This window comes from Calliphora vicina, chromosome 2 (assembly GCF_958450345.1).
Source record: "Calliphora vicina chromosome 2, idCalVici1.1, whole genome shotgun sequence".
NCBI lineage: Eukaryota > Metazoa > Arthropoda > Insecta > Diptera > Calliphoridae > Calliphora > Calliphora vicina.
In genome coordinates, this window is record NC_088781.1 from 130,922,131 (window position 1) to 130,937,427 (window position 15,297).

General features: G+C 28.5%; 1 protein-coding gene across 1 annotated transcript; it reads right to left on the bottom strand.

Moving 5' to 3' along the window:
• Positions 1–6,491: 6,491 nt before the first annotated feature.
• LOC135950875 (uncharacterized) lies at positions 6,492–14,609 on the bottom strand. The gene is made up of 2 exons (XM_065500399.1): positions 14,046–14,609; positions 6,492–6,923 (listed from the first exon to the last, which is right to left on the bottom strand). Exons 1-2 carry the CDS (start codon positions 14,565–14,567, stop codon positions 6,492–6,494), a joined length of 954 nt encoding a protein of 317 aa, XP_065356471.1. The 5' UTR covers positions 14,568–14,609.
• Between the last annotated feature and the right edge of the window lie 688 nt (positions 14,610–15,297).

A 15,297-nucleotide genomic window follows, 5' to 3' on the forward strand; every position in this document is an offset into this window, starting at 1 on the left:
AACTAGAACCTGAACTAGAACCTTAACTAAAACCTGAACTAGAACCTGAACTAGAACCTGAACTAGAACCTGAACTAGAACCTGAACTAGAACCTGAACTAGAACCTGAACTAGAACTGAACTAGAACTGAACTAGAACTGAACTAGAACTGAACTAGAACTGAACTAGAACTGAACTAGAACTGAACTAGAACTAGAACTGAACTAGAACTGAACTAGAACTGAACTAGAACTGAACTAGAACTGAACTAGAACTGAACTAGAACTGAACTAGAACTGAACTAGAACTGAACTAGAACTGAACTAGAACTGAACTAGAACTGAACTAGAACTGAACTAGAACTAGAACTGAACTAGAACTGAACTAGAACTGAACTAGAACTGAACTAGAACTGAACTAGAACTGAACTAGAACTGAACTAGAACTGAACTAGAACTGAACTAGAACTGAACTAGAACTGAACTAGAACTGAACTAGAACTGAACTAGAACTGAACTAGAACTGAACTAGAACTGAACCAGAACTAGAATCTTATAAATTCAGTAGCCTTCAAATACAGTTGGTCGCTTCAAGTACGCTTTAAATCCATACAACTATTCCAGTCTATAGATGAAAATGTGCCAGGTAAAAGGTAACTTTTAAATGCTTAATACATTTTTTGTGGGAGCATAAAAAACACTTATTCTCACAAACATATGTGATGTGTTTATCCTTACGTTTGTGCCATTTTTATACTTTTTCTTTCCTCTTCAAAAAATAGAACAGCAACGGCTTGTTGCTCTGTTTTGTTTTTTATTTTATTTATGAGTTTATTCTCTCAGTGTTCATGGCATTTTAAGAGGACTACACATGTTTTAAGAACATGTAGTTAAAAGTGTTTTCTTCATAAGTACGGGAGTAGCGATACATTTTTGTATTTTTGTATGTATATTTTTATCAACAACATCATCATCGTCATCAGCATTGTCATTTTCATCTGCTCCAGCTTTTAGCGTTTTTTTCATACATTCATTTACTTAACATTTCTTTTTTTTGTTTATTTTCTTATTTTAATTTTCAATTTAATGTTAAAAGCATATAGCTTTTAAATTCATATACATATACATATGAATGGGATTGTTTATGAGTATGAGTGTTTACTAATACCTGCATAAATATGAGAGCAATCTAAAATGGCGCTACTAAAATTGAAAATTGAAATCTATGATAATATTTTTATAGAATGTTTTAAAAATAGTTTATTTTTTTCAATAGTTTAATGTAAATAATTCATATTTTTCCACATTTTCAGTCTACCCTCGTATATACCACTAGCTCATTCAGAAATATCACAATATAAGAGTGTATCTGTTTGCCTGCAAAGAGAAAAAATAGCATAATTTTTATTTGCGCTCGTACTGCCATGACAATTTATGGTCGGTATCGGTGTTGATAGTGGCAGTAGAGGTATAAATGTTGTTGTTTATGTTGCTGCTGTCACTTTTGTTGTTGGCAATGACGATGATGATGGGGGTAGTGATGGTGATGATGATGATGGCAACGAGTATGCTGATGTAGATGAAGCAGATAAAGATGATATCCTCAATATCATCTTTTGTTATATCCGTTTATCGTTATTAATACAACAACAAGATGTACATCATAATCATCACACATTCACGTACTTACTTTTACACATACACACATACATCCTTGTATGTATACAATTTGTTTGTCTGATAACGTTTCTGAATGAATATGCCTGCATATCTGTTTATGCTTTTATATGTATTTTGCATATTATTTGTATGTATTTATTAATATTTATGTGTTGATGTGTTTATATTTATTTTACTCCTTGTTTATTTCTGCCGCATGTGTATGCCAGCGTTAATGAAGCCGCATAATTTTATGTTTTTATATTCACTTTTATATTTTCTTTAGCATTTTTTGTTTTGAGTTTTCCTTTCAAATTATCAAACATTTTAATATTTAAAGTTGTGTGAGTTTAAAGAAAATGCAACGTTTAGTTGAAGAAAACAATAAGCTTTCAAAGAAATTAAAAATATGGAGACGAATTATAGAATTGTGTACTGAATTGATACCTGAACCTCAAATTTGACCTTAATCGTGGCACTTTCTGCACTTAAAATTTTACATCAATCGTAGCTCTTTCTATACTTAAAATTGTATCTCTATAGTGGATCTACCTACACTTTAAGTTATACCTCAATTGAACTTTTTACTAACCTTCAAGTTTTACCTTAATCGTGTTTCTTTCTGTACTTCAGATTTTACCTTAATCGTAAATATTTCTATACTTCAAATCTTACCCCCAACCATGGCTTTCTACACATCAAATTTTACTTCAATCGTGTTTCTTTCTTTTACATAAATTTTAACTCAATATTGGCTCCTTCTGTACTTAAATTTTTACACCAATCGTGGCTCTTTCTATGCTTAAAATTTTTAGTTAATCGTGGATTTTTGTATACCTCAAATTTTACATCAATCATGGCTCTTTCTATACTCGAAATTTTACCTCAATCATGGCTCTTTTTATTTTTAGAATTTTACCTCAAACGCTGCTCTTTCTATTCTTAGAATTTTATCTTGATCGTGGCTTTTTTCTACTTCAAATTTTACCTCAATCATGACTCTTTCTAAACTTCGAATTTTACCTCAATCATGGCTCTGTCTATACTTCACATTTTACATCAATCTTGGCTCTTTCTCTACTTCAAATTTTACCTCAATTCTGGCCCTTTCTCTATTTCAAATTTTAGTTCAATCATGGCTGTTTCTTTACTTCAAATTTTACCTCAATTCTGGCCCTTTCTCTATTTCAAATTTTAGTTCAACCGTGGCTCTTTCTCTACTTCAAATTTTACTTTTATCATGGCTCTTTTTATTCTTAGAATTTTACCTCAATCTTTGCTCTTTCTATTCTTAGAATTATATCTTGATCATGGCCCTTTCTATACTTAAAATTTTACCTCAATCGTGGCTCTTTCTATACTTCAAACTTTACCGCATTTATTTAATTTCTATTAAAGTATAGAAAAACACCACTTGAAATTTGAGTAAATTTTAATTACAGCCATCATATTAATTAAATGAAAATAAAAATCGTTTTCAGATTTTAATTTCACACTAAATAACTGTGTTCCTGTGTACTTTGTTTCATTTGTTATTTTAATTTTAATTTCTTTTTTTGTATATTTTTGATTCCTTTGATTTCTTACAAAAACCATTAAGTTTGTTTTTGTCGGTTCCATTTAATACCCTTTTATACTGTTGTGTCCAGCACTACACCTGTTAAAACGTATAAAGTTTCACCAGTATTTTTATTTAAAACTTCTTTTTTTTACAAATTTTTTGGGTAAAGCTTTTTTGTGTATACAAATTTGTAGAATATATATAAAAAAAAAACTTGTACATTTTAATTAAAATTCTTTTTGTTAAATATATGAAGGATACTGAGAAATAAAAATATGTATACAATATATAAAATAAAATAAAATAATACACAGACAGACAGACTCATATAGAAGTATCTTGAATAAAGAAATTCTTTAGAGTGGAGTAGGTTATAAATAAAATTTTTACATACATACAAATTTTGTATATGAAAATGTATGTTTTTTATATAAACAAAGAAGTGAACAGCGTGAAATAAAATGAAAATATTGAGATTTTTGTTTTTTTTATATAAAACAAAAAAACAAAATAAAATATCATTGATTACAGTAGACCAAACTATAAAGAGCTGTTAAACTAAAAGGAAATACTTGAATATCAGTTACAAAAACTTGCAGAGTGATAAAAGAGGGAAGGAGATATAGGAGATTTAAAAAAACTAACATTTATTTAAGACAGGATCACAGTCATGAACGAAGATCTTCAGTTTTATAATGAAACTAAGTTAAGGACATTAATATTAGTTGTTATTTTGTCGAACATTTTTTTATTCTTGATTATTATTTTAGTAATTATTCAGGCTCAAGTTCATTTAATTCATTTCCTTAGAAATTCAATTTTATTTATCGAATTTTCATAATTTTTGTTAACAATTTCAAAATATTATTAAAAATTACATTGAATATTTCTGTTTTTGCACTTCCTTTTTTCCCCTTTGTTCCCGTTTCATTTATTCCAAAATACGTTCCTGTCCACCACATATGAATTACAAGTATTCCTTCTTGTTTTTCCCAATTAACTTAAACTTTTATTGAAAATATTTCAAGTGGCATGTTTTTCTTTTATTTCTATATAAAATCATTTCATTTAAAACACTTGCTGCAGTAGTTATTTATTTTATTTTAATTTCCTCTGTGTTGTTGAACGTGTAAAAATGTTAAGGAAAAAACTTTTAACAAAGGGTGCAACGAATTAAAGGTTTTTTATAATTTTAGCTAAAAATTAAAATTTTAGTGATTTCTTTATTTCAATTTATAGCACAATCGTGACTCTTTTTATACCCTTCACCTACGTGAGAAGGGTATATATAAGTTTGTCATTCCATTTGTAATTTCCACAATATAATTTTCCGACCCTATAAAGTATATATATTCTGGATCCTTATAGATAGCCAGATTAAGCCATGTCCGTCCGTCTGTCTGTTTGTTGAAATCAATTTTCTGAAGACCCCAGTATCTTCGGGATCCAAATCTTTAATAATTCTGCCAGAAATGCTTTCGAGAAGTTTAATGTTTAAAAACAGGAAACTAAATACATTAGTATTTAGTTTAATCATTTGAACTTTAGGTCAATCGTGGATATTTCTACACCAACAATTTAGTTCAATTGTCGCTCTTTCTATACTTAACATTTTAGTTCAAACGTGTCTATTTCTATATCTCAAATTCCTGCTTAATCATGACTTATTCTATATCTAAAATGTCTGCTCAACTGTTGCTCTTTTTGTATCTCAAATTATAGTTCAATCATGACTCATTTTAGTTTTCAAATTTGTGTTCAATTGTTGCTCTTCCTATAGCTCAAATTGGTGGTCATTCTATATCTCAAAGTTGTGCTCAACATTAGCTCTTTCTATATTTCACAACATTTCACTTCATATATTTCAAACTTGTGCTCAAACATAGCTCATTCTTTTTCAAAGTTTAGTTCAATCGTGGCTCTTTCTACATCTCAAATTTGTGCTCAATATAGTGGCTCATTCTATATCTCAAAACTGAGCTAAACAGTTGATCTTTATATATCTCAAATTGGTGCTCAATCGTGGCTCAGTCTATATATCAAAGTTGTGCTCATCATTTCTTTATTTCACACTTGTGTTTAATCGTACTTCATTATATATCTCAAATTTCTACTTAATCGATGCTCTTTCTGTATCTCAAATTATAGCTAAATCATGGCCCTTTCTATAATTCAAATTTTAACTCAATCGTTGCTCAAGCTTTGACTCAAATTTCTACTCAGTCTTGGCTCATACTTCGTATCAAATTTCTACTTAATCGACGCTCTTTCAGTATCTGAAATTATAGCCAAAGCATGACTCTTTCTATACTTCAAATTTTAATTAAACGAGGTTCAGTCTAAATCTAAAAGTATTGCTCAACAGTTGCTCTAACTATACCTCAACCGTAGCTCTTTATATATGAGAAATTTGTTCTCAATCATGGCTCATTCTATATCTAAAATTTGTACTCAATCATTGCTCATTCTTTACTTCAACAAATATTTCAATCGTGGCCCTTCCTATCTCCAACTTTTAGTTCAATCAAGACCCTTTCTATAATTCAATTTTAGTTCAATCGTGGCTCTGTCTATACTTTAACTTTTAGTTCAGTCTTTGACTTTTTCTGTACTTCAATTTTATTTCAATCTTCGTCCTTTCTATACATCAACATTTAATTCAATCTTGGCCTTTTTCTATACTTCAATTTTAGTTCAGTCTTGGACCTTTACATATTAAAGAAATTAAAAAAAAATATTGTAAAATGGTTTTGACTGAAGCTCATAGAACTCACTCCCCAAACATGCACCCTGTATTATAATTACATTTAATATGTTGTTTAAAAGCAACACAAAAACACCTTATTTATGCTTTTTTAATTAAAAAAAAAAAATAAAAAATAAAATCCTCATGTTAAATTTACCATAAATACTTTTTTATTTTGAGCCAACAAAAGCAGAGCAAAGAGTTTAAATTACACTTAAGAACAATATTTAATGGTGGATTTTACAAGCAAGAAGCTGTTTAAAGTTAAACGGTAGTTGTAAACAAGAGATTAACAAATAAAAAGTAACAAGTAATAAAGATAAATTAAAAACTTTTTAAAAAATAAAATATATACTTACTTTTTCATAAAAGTTAGAAGAATTATGTTTTTGTAAAGCCAAACAATTAAGGCTTTAGTTTATTGAGTTGTTTTACACAATTTTTTCCTATTAAAACACATTTCTTTTGATTTTTCCTTAATTTTGTTTAATATCTTTTATTTATAACCTAAATATAGTAATTATATATAAACTTAATCATTAACATCTACATGGCTGTATTATCCTGTTTTGTTTCATTTGAATTTTCTGATTCTTGTGTATTTTCTGTTTGATTAGAAGGTTCTAAATCATCTTCATATTCAATTCCATCAAAATTGTCCTTAACTTCTTTACTTTCTGGTGCGAAATCTTCACTATTACCCTCTTCTTGAGTGTTATGATCCGTTGGCAGTTTATCTATGGCATCTAATATGAATTTCAGCGAATGACCAGAACGTGGCAAATATTCCAGCCAGCTTTTTGGTTGTGCTTTTTGCAATACATCACTGTCATCATCTACAAAGTCGAGATCGCCACCATTTAGAGATCGAGCACCACCCAAATAATCTGTATAATCGTAATCACTTACGAGGGGATTAACCTTGGAGTAGTAGATGGCAGCAAATGTAGAGTAAATAATCAATATAGCAGTGCCGACCTAGAAAGAAAGTTAAATTTTTTGAAATTAAATTATTTCTCATATCTTAAGAAACCTTTATCATTTATGGCCTTTATACGACCAGTATGGCCTGCTATTCAACAATTTTATATTGTAATTTCCTACATTTTCTCCATTTTCTTCTCTTTATATCATATTTCATTGCATAAATCAAAAATTTTACTAAAACATACAGACAAATTTCATAAATCTCTTCCCTTTCATTCATTTTGTCCTTCATTCAACATGAAGAGTTAAAAAGCAACGGGTTAACAAAACAAAAATAAAAAATAAAGAGAAAAAACACCACCATGCTCTTTTTAACAACCCACATACTTATCATGGTGTTGTAGTTGTTGCTTTCGTTAATGTTGTTGTTATTGTTTGCTTGTTTGCTAGCCAGAACTGCACTCAGGGAAAAAATAAAGTTGTAACAAATGTTTAACAATATTATGTGTATCTTTCCACGCTTTTACTCCAAACAAATTTTAGCTCAATCGTGCCACCTTCCATACTTAAAATTTTAGTTCAATCATGGCTCTTTCTATACATCAAATTTTAGTTCAATCGTGGCTCTTTCTCTACTTCAAATTTTAGATCAATCTACCCTCTTTCTCTACTTAAAATTTTAGTTCAATCATGGCTCTTCCTCCACATCAAATTTTAGTTCAATCTAGGATCTTTCTCTACTTAAAATTTTAGTTCAATCATGGCGCTGCCTCCACTTCAAATTTTAGTTCAATCTTGGGTCTTTCTATACCTCAAATTTTAGTTTAATCATGGGTCTTTCTCCACTTCAAATTTTACCTCAATCGTGGCTCTTTCTCTACTTCAAATTTTACACCAATCGTGGCTCCTTCTATACTTCAAATTTCAGTTCAATCTTGGCTCTTTCTCTACTTCAAATTGTAGATAAATTGTGGCTCTTTCTACACCTCAAATTCTACATCAATCATGGCTCTTTCTCTACTTAAAATTTTAGTTCAATCATGGCGCTTACTCCACTTCAAATTTTAGTTCAATCTTGGGTCTTTCAATACCTCAAATTTTAATTTAATCATGGGTCTTTCTCCACTTCAAATTTTAGTTTAATCATGGCTCTTTCTCCACTTAAAACTTTGGTTCAATCTTGGTTCTTACTATACTTAAAATTTTAGTTCAATTGTGGCTCTTCCTATAAGCCAAATATTAGTTCAATCGAGGCTCTTTCTATACTTAAAATTCTACTTCAAATTATAGTTCAATCATGGCTCTTTCTTCACTTAAAATTTCAGTTAATTCATGACTCTTTCTATACTTCAATTTTAGTTCAATCGGGGCTCTTTCTCTACTTCAAATTGTGGATAAATTGTGGCTCTTTCTATACTTCAAATTCTACATCAATCATGGCTCTTTCTCTACTTCAAATTTTAGATCAATCTACCCTCTTTCTCTACTTAAAATTTTAGTTCAATCATGGCGCTTCCTCCACTTCAAATTTTAGTTCAATCTTGGGTCTTTCTATACCTCAAATTTTAGTTTAATCATGGATATTTCTCCACTTGAAATTTTACCTCAATCGTGGCTCTTTCTCTACTTCAAATATTAGTTCAATCGTGGCTCTTTCTATACTTCAAATTTCAGTTCAGTCTTGGCTCTTTCTCTACTTCATATTTTAGTTCAATCTTGGTTCTTTCTATACTTAAAATTTTAGTTCAATCATGGCTCTTCCTCTACTTCAAATTTTAGTTCAAATTTGGTTATTTCTATATTTCAAATTTTAGTTCAATCGTGGCTCTTTCTATACTTTAAATTTTACTTCAATCATGGCTCTTTCTATACATCTAATTTCAGTTCATTCATTGCTGTTCCTAAGCTTAAAATTTTAGTTGAATCGTGAATCTTTTTATACTTCAAATTTTAGTTGAATCTTCAGTCTTTCTTCACTTCAAATTTCATTTCATTCATGGCTCTTTCTTCACTTAAAATTTCAGTTAATTCATGACTCTTTCTATACTTCAAGTTTTAGTTCAATCATAGCTCTTTCTACACATAAATTTTAGTTTCATCAAGGCTAGCTCTATACTTAAAATTTTAGTTCAATCGTGGCTCTTTCTATATATCAAATTTTAGTTCAATCATGGTTCTTTCCCTACTTCAAATTTTAGTTCAATCATGGCTGTACTTCAAATACTAGATCAAGTTTAAGTTCAATCATGGCTCTTTCTCTACTTCAAATTTTAGTTCAATGCTGGCCCTTTCTCTATTTCAAATTTTAGTTCAATCGTGGCTCTTTCCATACTTCAAATTTTAGTTCAATCGTGGCTCTTTCTATAATTCAAATTTAGTTCAATCTTAGCTATTTCTATGCTTCAAATTTTAGTTCAATCATAGCTCTTTCTATACTTCAAATTTTAGCTCAATCTTGTCTCTTTCTAAACTTCAATTTTAGTTCAATCATGGCTGTTTCTCTACTTCAAATTTTAGTTCAATCTTGGCTCTTTTTAAACTTCAAATTTTAGTTTAATCAATTATGGTTGTCGCAATCATATAAACAATTTCTGTGACTATAATATTATTAAAAATCATGTTATCATATCGAAATAATGGCGGTGATCATGTACAACTAGATCTCTTCTCTGAGTGTGCTTGACCATTGTCCATGATGATATGTGAGGAAACTGTAAGTGTGTTTACGTGAATGTAACTCTGAATGAGTGTGAAGTATGGTCAACACAGATTTGTGACTTTTGTTAAGCAAAAAAATAAAAAACAACAACAATTTAAAAAAAAAACTAACAGAATGAAAAAAAATCAAAATAAAACGTAAAGAAGAATGTCAGGTGCCAACTATGTATATTTGTTAAACAAAAAATATAGAACAGCAACAAAATGGAAATAACAAAAAAAAACATTGCAGGAAAATGAAGAGGAGATGTACTTAACCACCTGATGGTAGAGACGGTAGATAGAGTGACATATGTATAAAAAAAAACAGCACACCAACACGTTGGTGCATGTTTGTGCATGCTCATGTCCTTTTTTATAAATGAACATAAAACCGAGCAATATGTGAGTTGTAGAGAGTAATAGAGTTGTTGCTGTTAAGCAAGACGAAGAAAAATATTTATACCACCACATCATCCACAAATGTGTGTTGGCGCTTTTTTTTATAGTAATAATTATTTTCGTGGTTGTTGTCAGTTATGTTGCCACTTAAAATGTTCTGAATATATATATGTATATGTGCACATTTTACTGATATTTTTGCTGTAGTTGTGTTGTTTCCTCTTTATTTATGGTAAAAGGAAACTTATTTTGACAAACAACTGTCAGCGAAGATATGCAAACAGTAAAGCTACCAATAATTACCACAAATTACAAAATGAAGCAAAAACAGCAATGAGTTTTAGTAACAATTATTTTAATATTACAACTCTCTAGTTACGCAATTTGTACATGGATTTACTGCTTTAAATATTAACTCATCAATAAAGTATACTTTGTTGAACAAGTTGTTATCCTAAACTGAAATATTTAACAACAAACCAAAAATTCGTTCAATTAATATTAATCATACGTCTTGTATATTTTATATTAAAATTTTATAAAAACTGAATATGTTTTTTATAGCAATACATTTTTTATTAAATTTTTTTATATAATTATTGTCAGCTTTGTAATCAAAATTCTTTGTCACTCTATTTATTCACATAAATATTTACCAGTTTTTCCTACATCTGGTCAAAACATATTTTATATGAAACGTATGACAAATTAATTTTCTGTGAATGTTTTAAATGAATGAATGGATGAAGGAAGGAAGAAATGAATGAACTATAAATAAAGTACATGTTGTCAGTTGCCACTTTTTTTGGAGAAGTTGCAAATAATGTGCAGAGTTATGAGGAGAATAAATAAAGAAAATATATAAAATATAAAAACATATTCCAAAACAAAATCAATTAGAACCCGCTGGTATTAAAATCACAGGTTTTTATACCCATTAGGGTAAGGATATCTATAAGTTTTTCATGCCGTCTGTATTCTTATTTCTATATTTTTTAGATATATCTATGTCCAAATTTTACCTCAATCGTGGTTCTTTCTAAACCTAAAATTTTACTTCAGTCACGGCTTTTTCTATACCTCAAATTTTACCTGAATCGTGGCACTTTCTATACCTCAAATTCAACATCAATCGTGGCTCTTTATATACTTCAAATTTTACCTCAATCGTGGTTCTTTCTATACTTAGAATTTTACCTCAGTCATGGCTCTTTATATACTTAGAATTTTACCTAAATCATGTATTTTTCTCTACTTCAAATTTTACCTCAAACGTGGTTCTTTCTATACTTAGAATTTTACCTCAATGGAGGCTCTTTCTATACTTTAAATTTTACCTCAGTCATTGCTCTTCCTATACTTAGAATTTTACATCAGTGGTGGCACATATTATACTTGAAATATTACCTCAAATTTTACCTCAATCGTGGCACTTTCTATACCTCAAATTCAACATCAATCGTGGTTCTTTCTATACTTAGAATTTTACCTCAGTCCTGTCTCTTTCTATACTTCAAATTTTAGTTCAATCGTGGCTGTTCTATACTTATAATTTTAGTTCAATCATGGCTCTTTCTGAACTTAAAATTTTAGTTCAATCGAGGATCATTCTATACTTCAAATTTTAGTTTAATCGTGGCTTTTTTTTGTACTTAAAATTTTAGATCAATCGAGGCTCTTTCTATACCTCAAATTTTATACTTCAAATTTTACCTCAATGGTTTTTTTCGGTTTTTACCTCAGTCATGGTTCTTTCTGTACATCAACTTCTACATCAATCGTGGCTCTTTCTACACTTCAAATCCTACATAAATAATGGCTCATTCTATACTTCAAAATCAAATCTATTGAAATCTAGAAATCTATTGAACATTCATTAAGTTCAAAAATACAATATAATTAGATACATTAAGCAGATAGTAGTAGTATTCGCTTTATATTAAATTCGAACTATTGTAAATATTTAAGATAAAATATTAATGTGTAGAAATTAAGTAGAACGGACCATGACTTATTTTGTTAATAAAAACATTTTTTTTATATCAAAATAATTTTGGGAAAAAAAATATTTTGCAAATTTTTATTTAAGTTCGTTTAAATTGAAAATTTTGTTTGGTTTGTTATAGTCTTTATATAGAATTTTAAAGCCTGAGGTCATAACATTTCAGAAATGTATATATTGTTGAACAAATTGTTTCTCTAAAGTTTAATATTTGGCACTTATTCAGTCTAGTGCCTAATTAATATTAATCATACGCCTTGTATAAACATTTGGTTATATTGAAATTTTTCTCCAATTAAGCTAATTTTTTACATTAAACATATAAATATTAATTAGCTTACAAAATTATGAAGTGTATTTACCTAAAATTTCTCAATTTTGCATCTGTTTGTAAATAATTTTGGAAAAAATTGAAAATTATGTTTTCTTTGTTGCAGTTGTTATATGGAATTTTAAAGCCTGAAGTCCTAGCTTTTCAAAAATGTATATATTGTTCAACAAATTGTTTCTCGAAACTTTAATATTTAGCACTTATTCAGTCTAGTCCCTAATTAATATTAATCATACGCTTTGTATCAAAATTATATTATATTGAAATTTTTCTGCAATTATGCTAATTTTTTACATTAAATCTATAAGTATTAATTTGTTTAAAAAATTATGAAGGGTATTTAGCTAGAATATATCAATTTTACATCGGTTGATATAAAATTTTCTTGAAAAATAAAAACAAAATTTTAAATGTATTTGAATTCAAGATTTTTCTTTCATTGTTATAATGTTGAAGACAAAATGACTTAGTTTGTTAATAAAAACATTTTTTTATACCAAAATAATTTTGGAAAAAAAAAATATTTTGCAAATTTTAATTTAAGTTCGTTTAAATTGAAAATGGAGACTCTATAACAAATAGCTGTTATATAGAGTTTTAAAGCTTAAAGTCTTTGCTTTTCAAAAATGTATATATTAATATTAATCATACGCTTTGTATAAACATTTTGTTATATTGAACTTTTTCTCCAATTAAGCTAATTGTTTACATTATTGTTTAATAGTGTCTATTTCTTTAAAAGTTGTATCAGTTCAGTTTATGTTGTAATTTAGTAGAAGGAACAATGACTCATTTTGTTAATAAAAAATTTTTTTATACCAAAATAATTTTGGGAAAAAAATATTTTGAAAGTTTTTATTTAAGTTCGCTTAAATTGAAAATTATGTTTTCTTTGTTGCAGTTGTTATAATGAATTCTAAAGCCTGAAGTCTTAGCTTTTCAAAAATGTATATATTGTTGAACAAATTGTTTCTCTAAACTTTAATATTTAGCACTTATTCAGTCTAGTGTCTAATTAATATTAATCATACGTTTCGTATCATAATTTTGTTATATTGAACTTTTTCTCCAATTAAGATTATTTTTTACATTAAACATATAAATATTAATTAGCTTAAAACTTATGAAGTGTATTTACCTACAATTTCTCAGTTTTACATCTGTTGATAATAAAATTTCTAAATTTTACATCTGTTGGTAAATAATTTTGGAAAAAAATATTTTGTAAATTTTTATTTACGTTCGTTTAAATTGAAAATTATATTTCGTTTGTTAAAGTTGTTATATAAAATTTTAAAGCATGAAGTCTTAGGTTTTCAAAAATGTATATATTGTTGAACAAATTGTTTCTCTGAACTTTAATATTTAGCTCTTATTCAGTCTAGTCCCTAATTAATATTAATCATACGCCTTGTATCAAAATTTTATTATATTGAAATTTTTCTCTTGAAATGTTCCCTTTTCTATAAAGTATATTTAGCTGAACGAATTATTTTTAGCATTACAATATTATTAATACTAATTTATATTAATCATACGACTGTTAGTTAATGTTTCTATACTTTAATTCATAGTTCAATCGTGTCTCTTTCTATGCTTAAATTCATAGCTCAATTGTTGCTCTTTCTACTTCAAATTTTTGTTCTATCTTTAAAAGTTGTATCAGTTCTAGTGTAAGTTCTTCTATCAGTTCTTCTATCAGTTCTTCTTCAGTTCTGTATCCTTATTTTGTTTATCTCACCTGAAATGCCGCCCAAAACTTGTAAGAACCTTCTGTGATGACAAAATCATAGTATCCCTTCAAAGGATCTCCCTTAATATAACGTCCCTCAGCCACATCCGTTGAGCCATTGACACCGTCTGTCTGTCTTTTATCTCTTAAACTCTCCACCTCCTTGTTATTCCCCTTATCAGCCTTCACACCCTTTCTGGGCTCAACTTTAGCCAAAGGTTGCTTTTTCGCTGGTGCTACTTCTTCCTCTGATGATGTATACACTTCTAAGCTATTAAGCGCTGGCTGTACTGTTGTAGTGGTTGTGGTCTGTTTTCTAGGACTTTTCGTAGTTTGTGTGTTATTCTTTTTGTTATTAAATTTTGGCGGTTTCTTGGAATTTATTCTGATTTGCTGCATTTGTTTGTATTTCTGTTGGGCTATTGCCTCTTCGCGATTACGTTTTTCGGCTATGGTATTCCAGGAGGAGGTAAATGATTGATAGATATCCCACATGGTTTTCAAAGATTTAAACATGGTTAAATAGTCCATTTGTTGACTGGGTTCTTGTTTTTGTTCAGAGGGTGATGGAGTACTGGGTGTACGATATTGTGGTAGTTGTGGTCGGCCTGGTCGTTTTTCGTAGGGATGTTGTGGAGGTTGAGGAGAATGAGATTGGGGTGGCATGTAATCATAGTCATCCATATAGGCGGGATAGGGTTCACTGTAACAGAGAAAGGAAAATTAAAATAAAATTTATTTCCAAAATTTTTTTTTAACATTTTAAGTTCAAATGGAACTATTTTCATGTAGCTCAAATAAGATAGTTATATGGTTTTAAAGCTTAAATTCTTAGCTTTCCAAAAATGTATATATTGCTTAACAAATTATTGCTCTAAATGAAAATATTTTGTTGTAAACAAATATACTGGCTAATTAATATTAATCATACGCCTTGTCACAAAATTATTTTTTATTGAATTTTTGCCTAAATTTAATATATTTTCAAAACTTTTTTTTATTGCATTATATTTATTAATAATGTAATAATTTAATAATATTACAACAATAAAATTTAAGTTTCCTAAAAAAAAATTATTACAGTTATTAAACTTCTTAAATAATTTTCTTATACAAATTTTGCACATTTGTTAAATTGTATTTAAACTTTGAAAGTTTTACAAAACTTTGTTGGAAATTTTCGTATATCTTGGTCTCTGTGTGTATGTGTGTGAATATTTGCGAACATATTTTATTGTCTGTCATGGTTGTCAAACGTTTC

Excerpts from the sequence above, each read along its gene's own strand:
- LOC135950875 (XM_065500399.1), bottom strand. The coding sequence starts at position 14,567 with ATGGACTATTTAACCATGTTTAAATCTTTGAAAACCATGTGGGATATC. Across the intron at positions 6,924-14,045 it reads AGTTTTGGGCGGCATTTCAG|GTCGGCACTGCTATATTGAT; the intron begins GTGAGATAAACA and ends CTTTCTTTCTAG.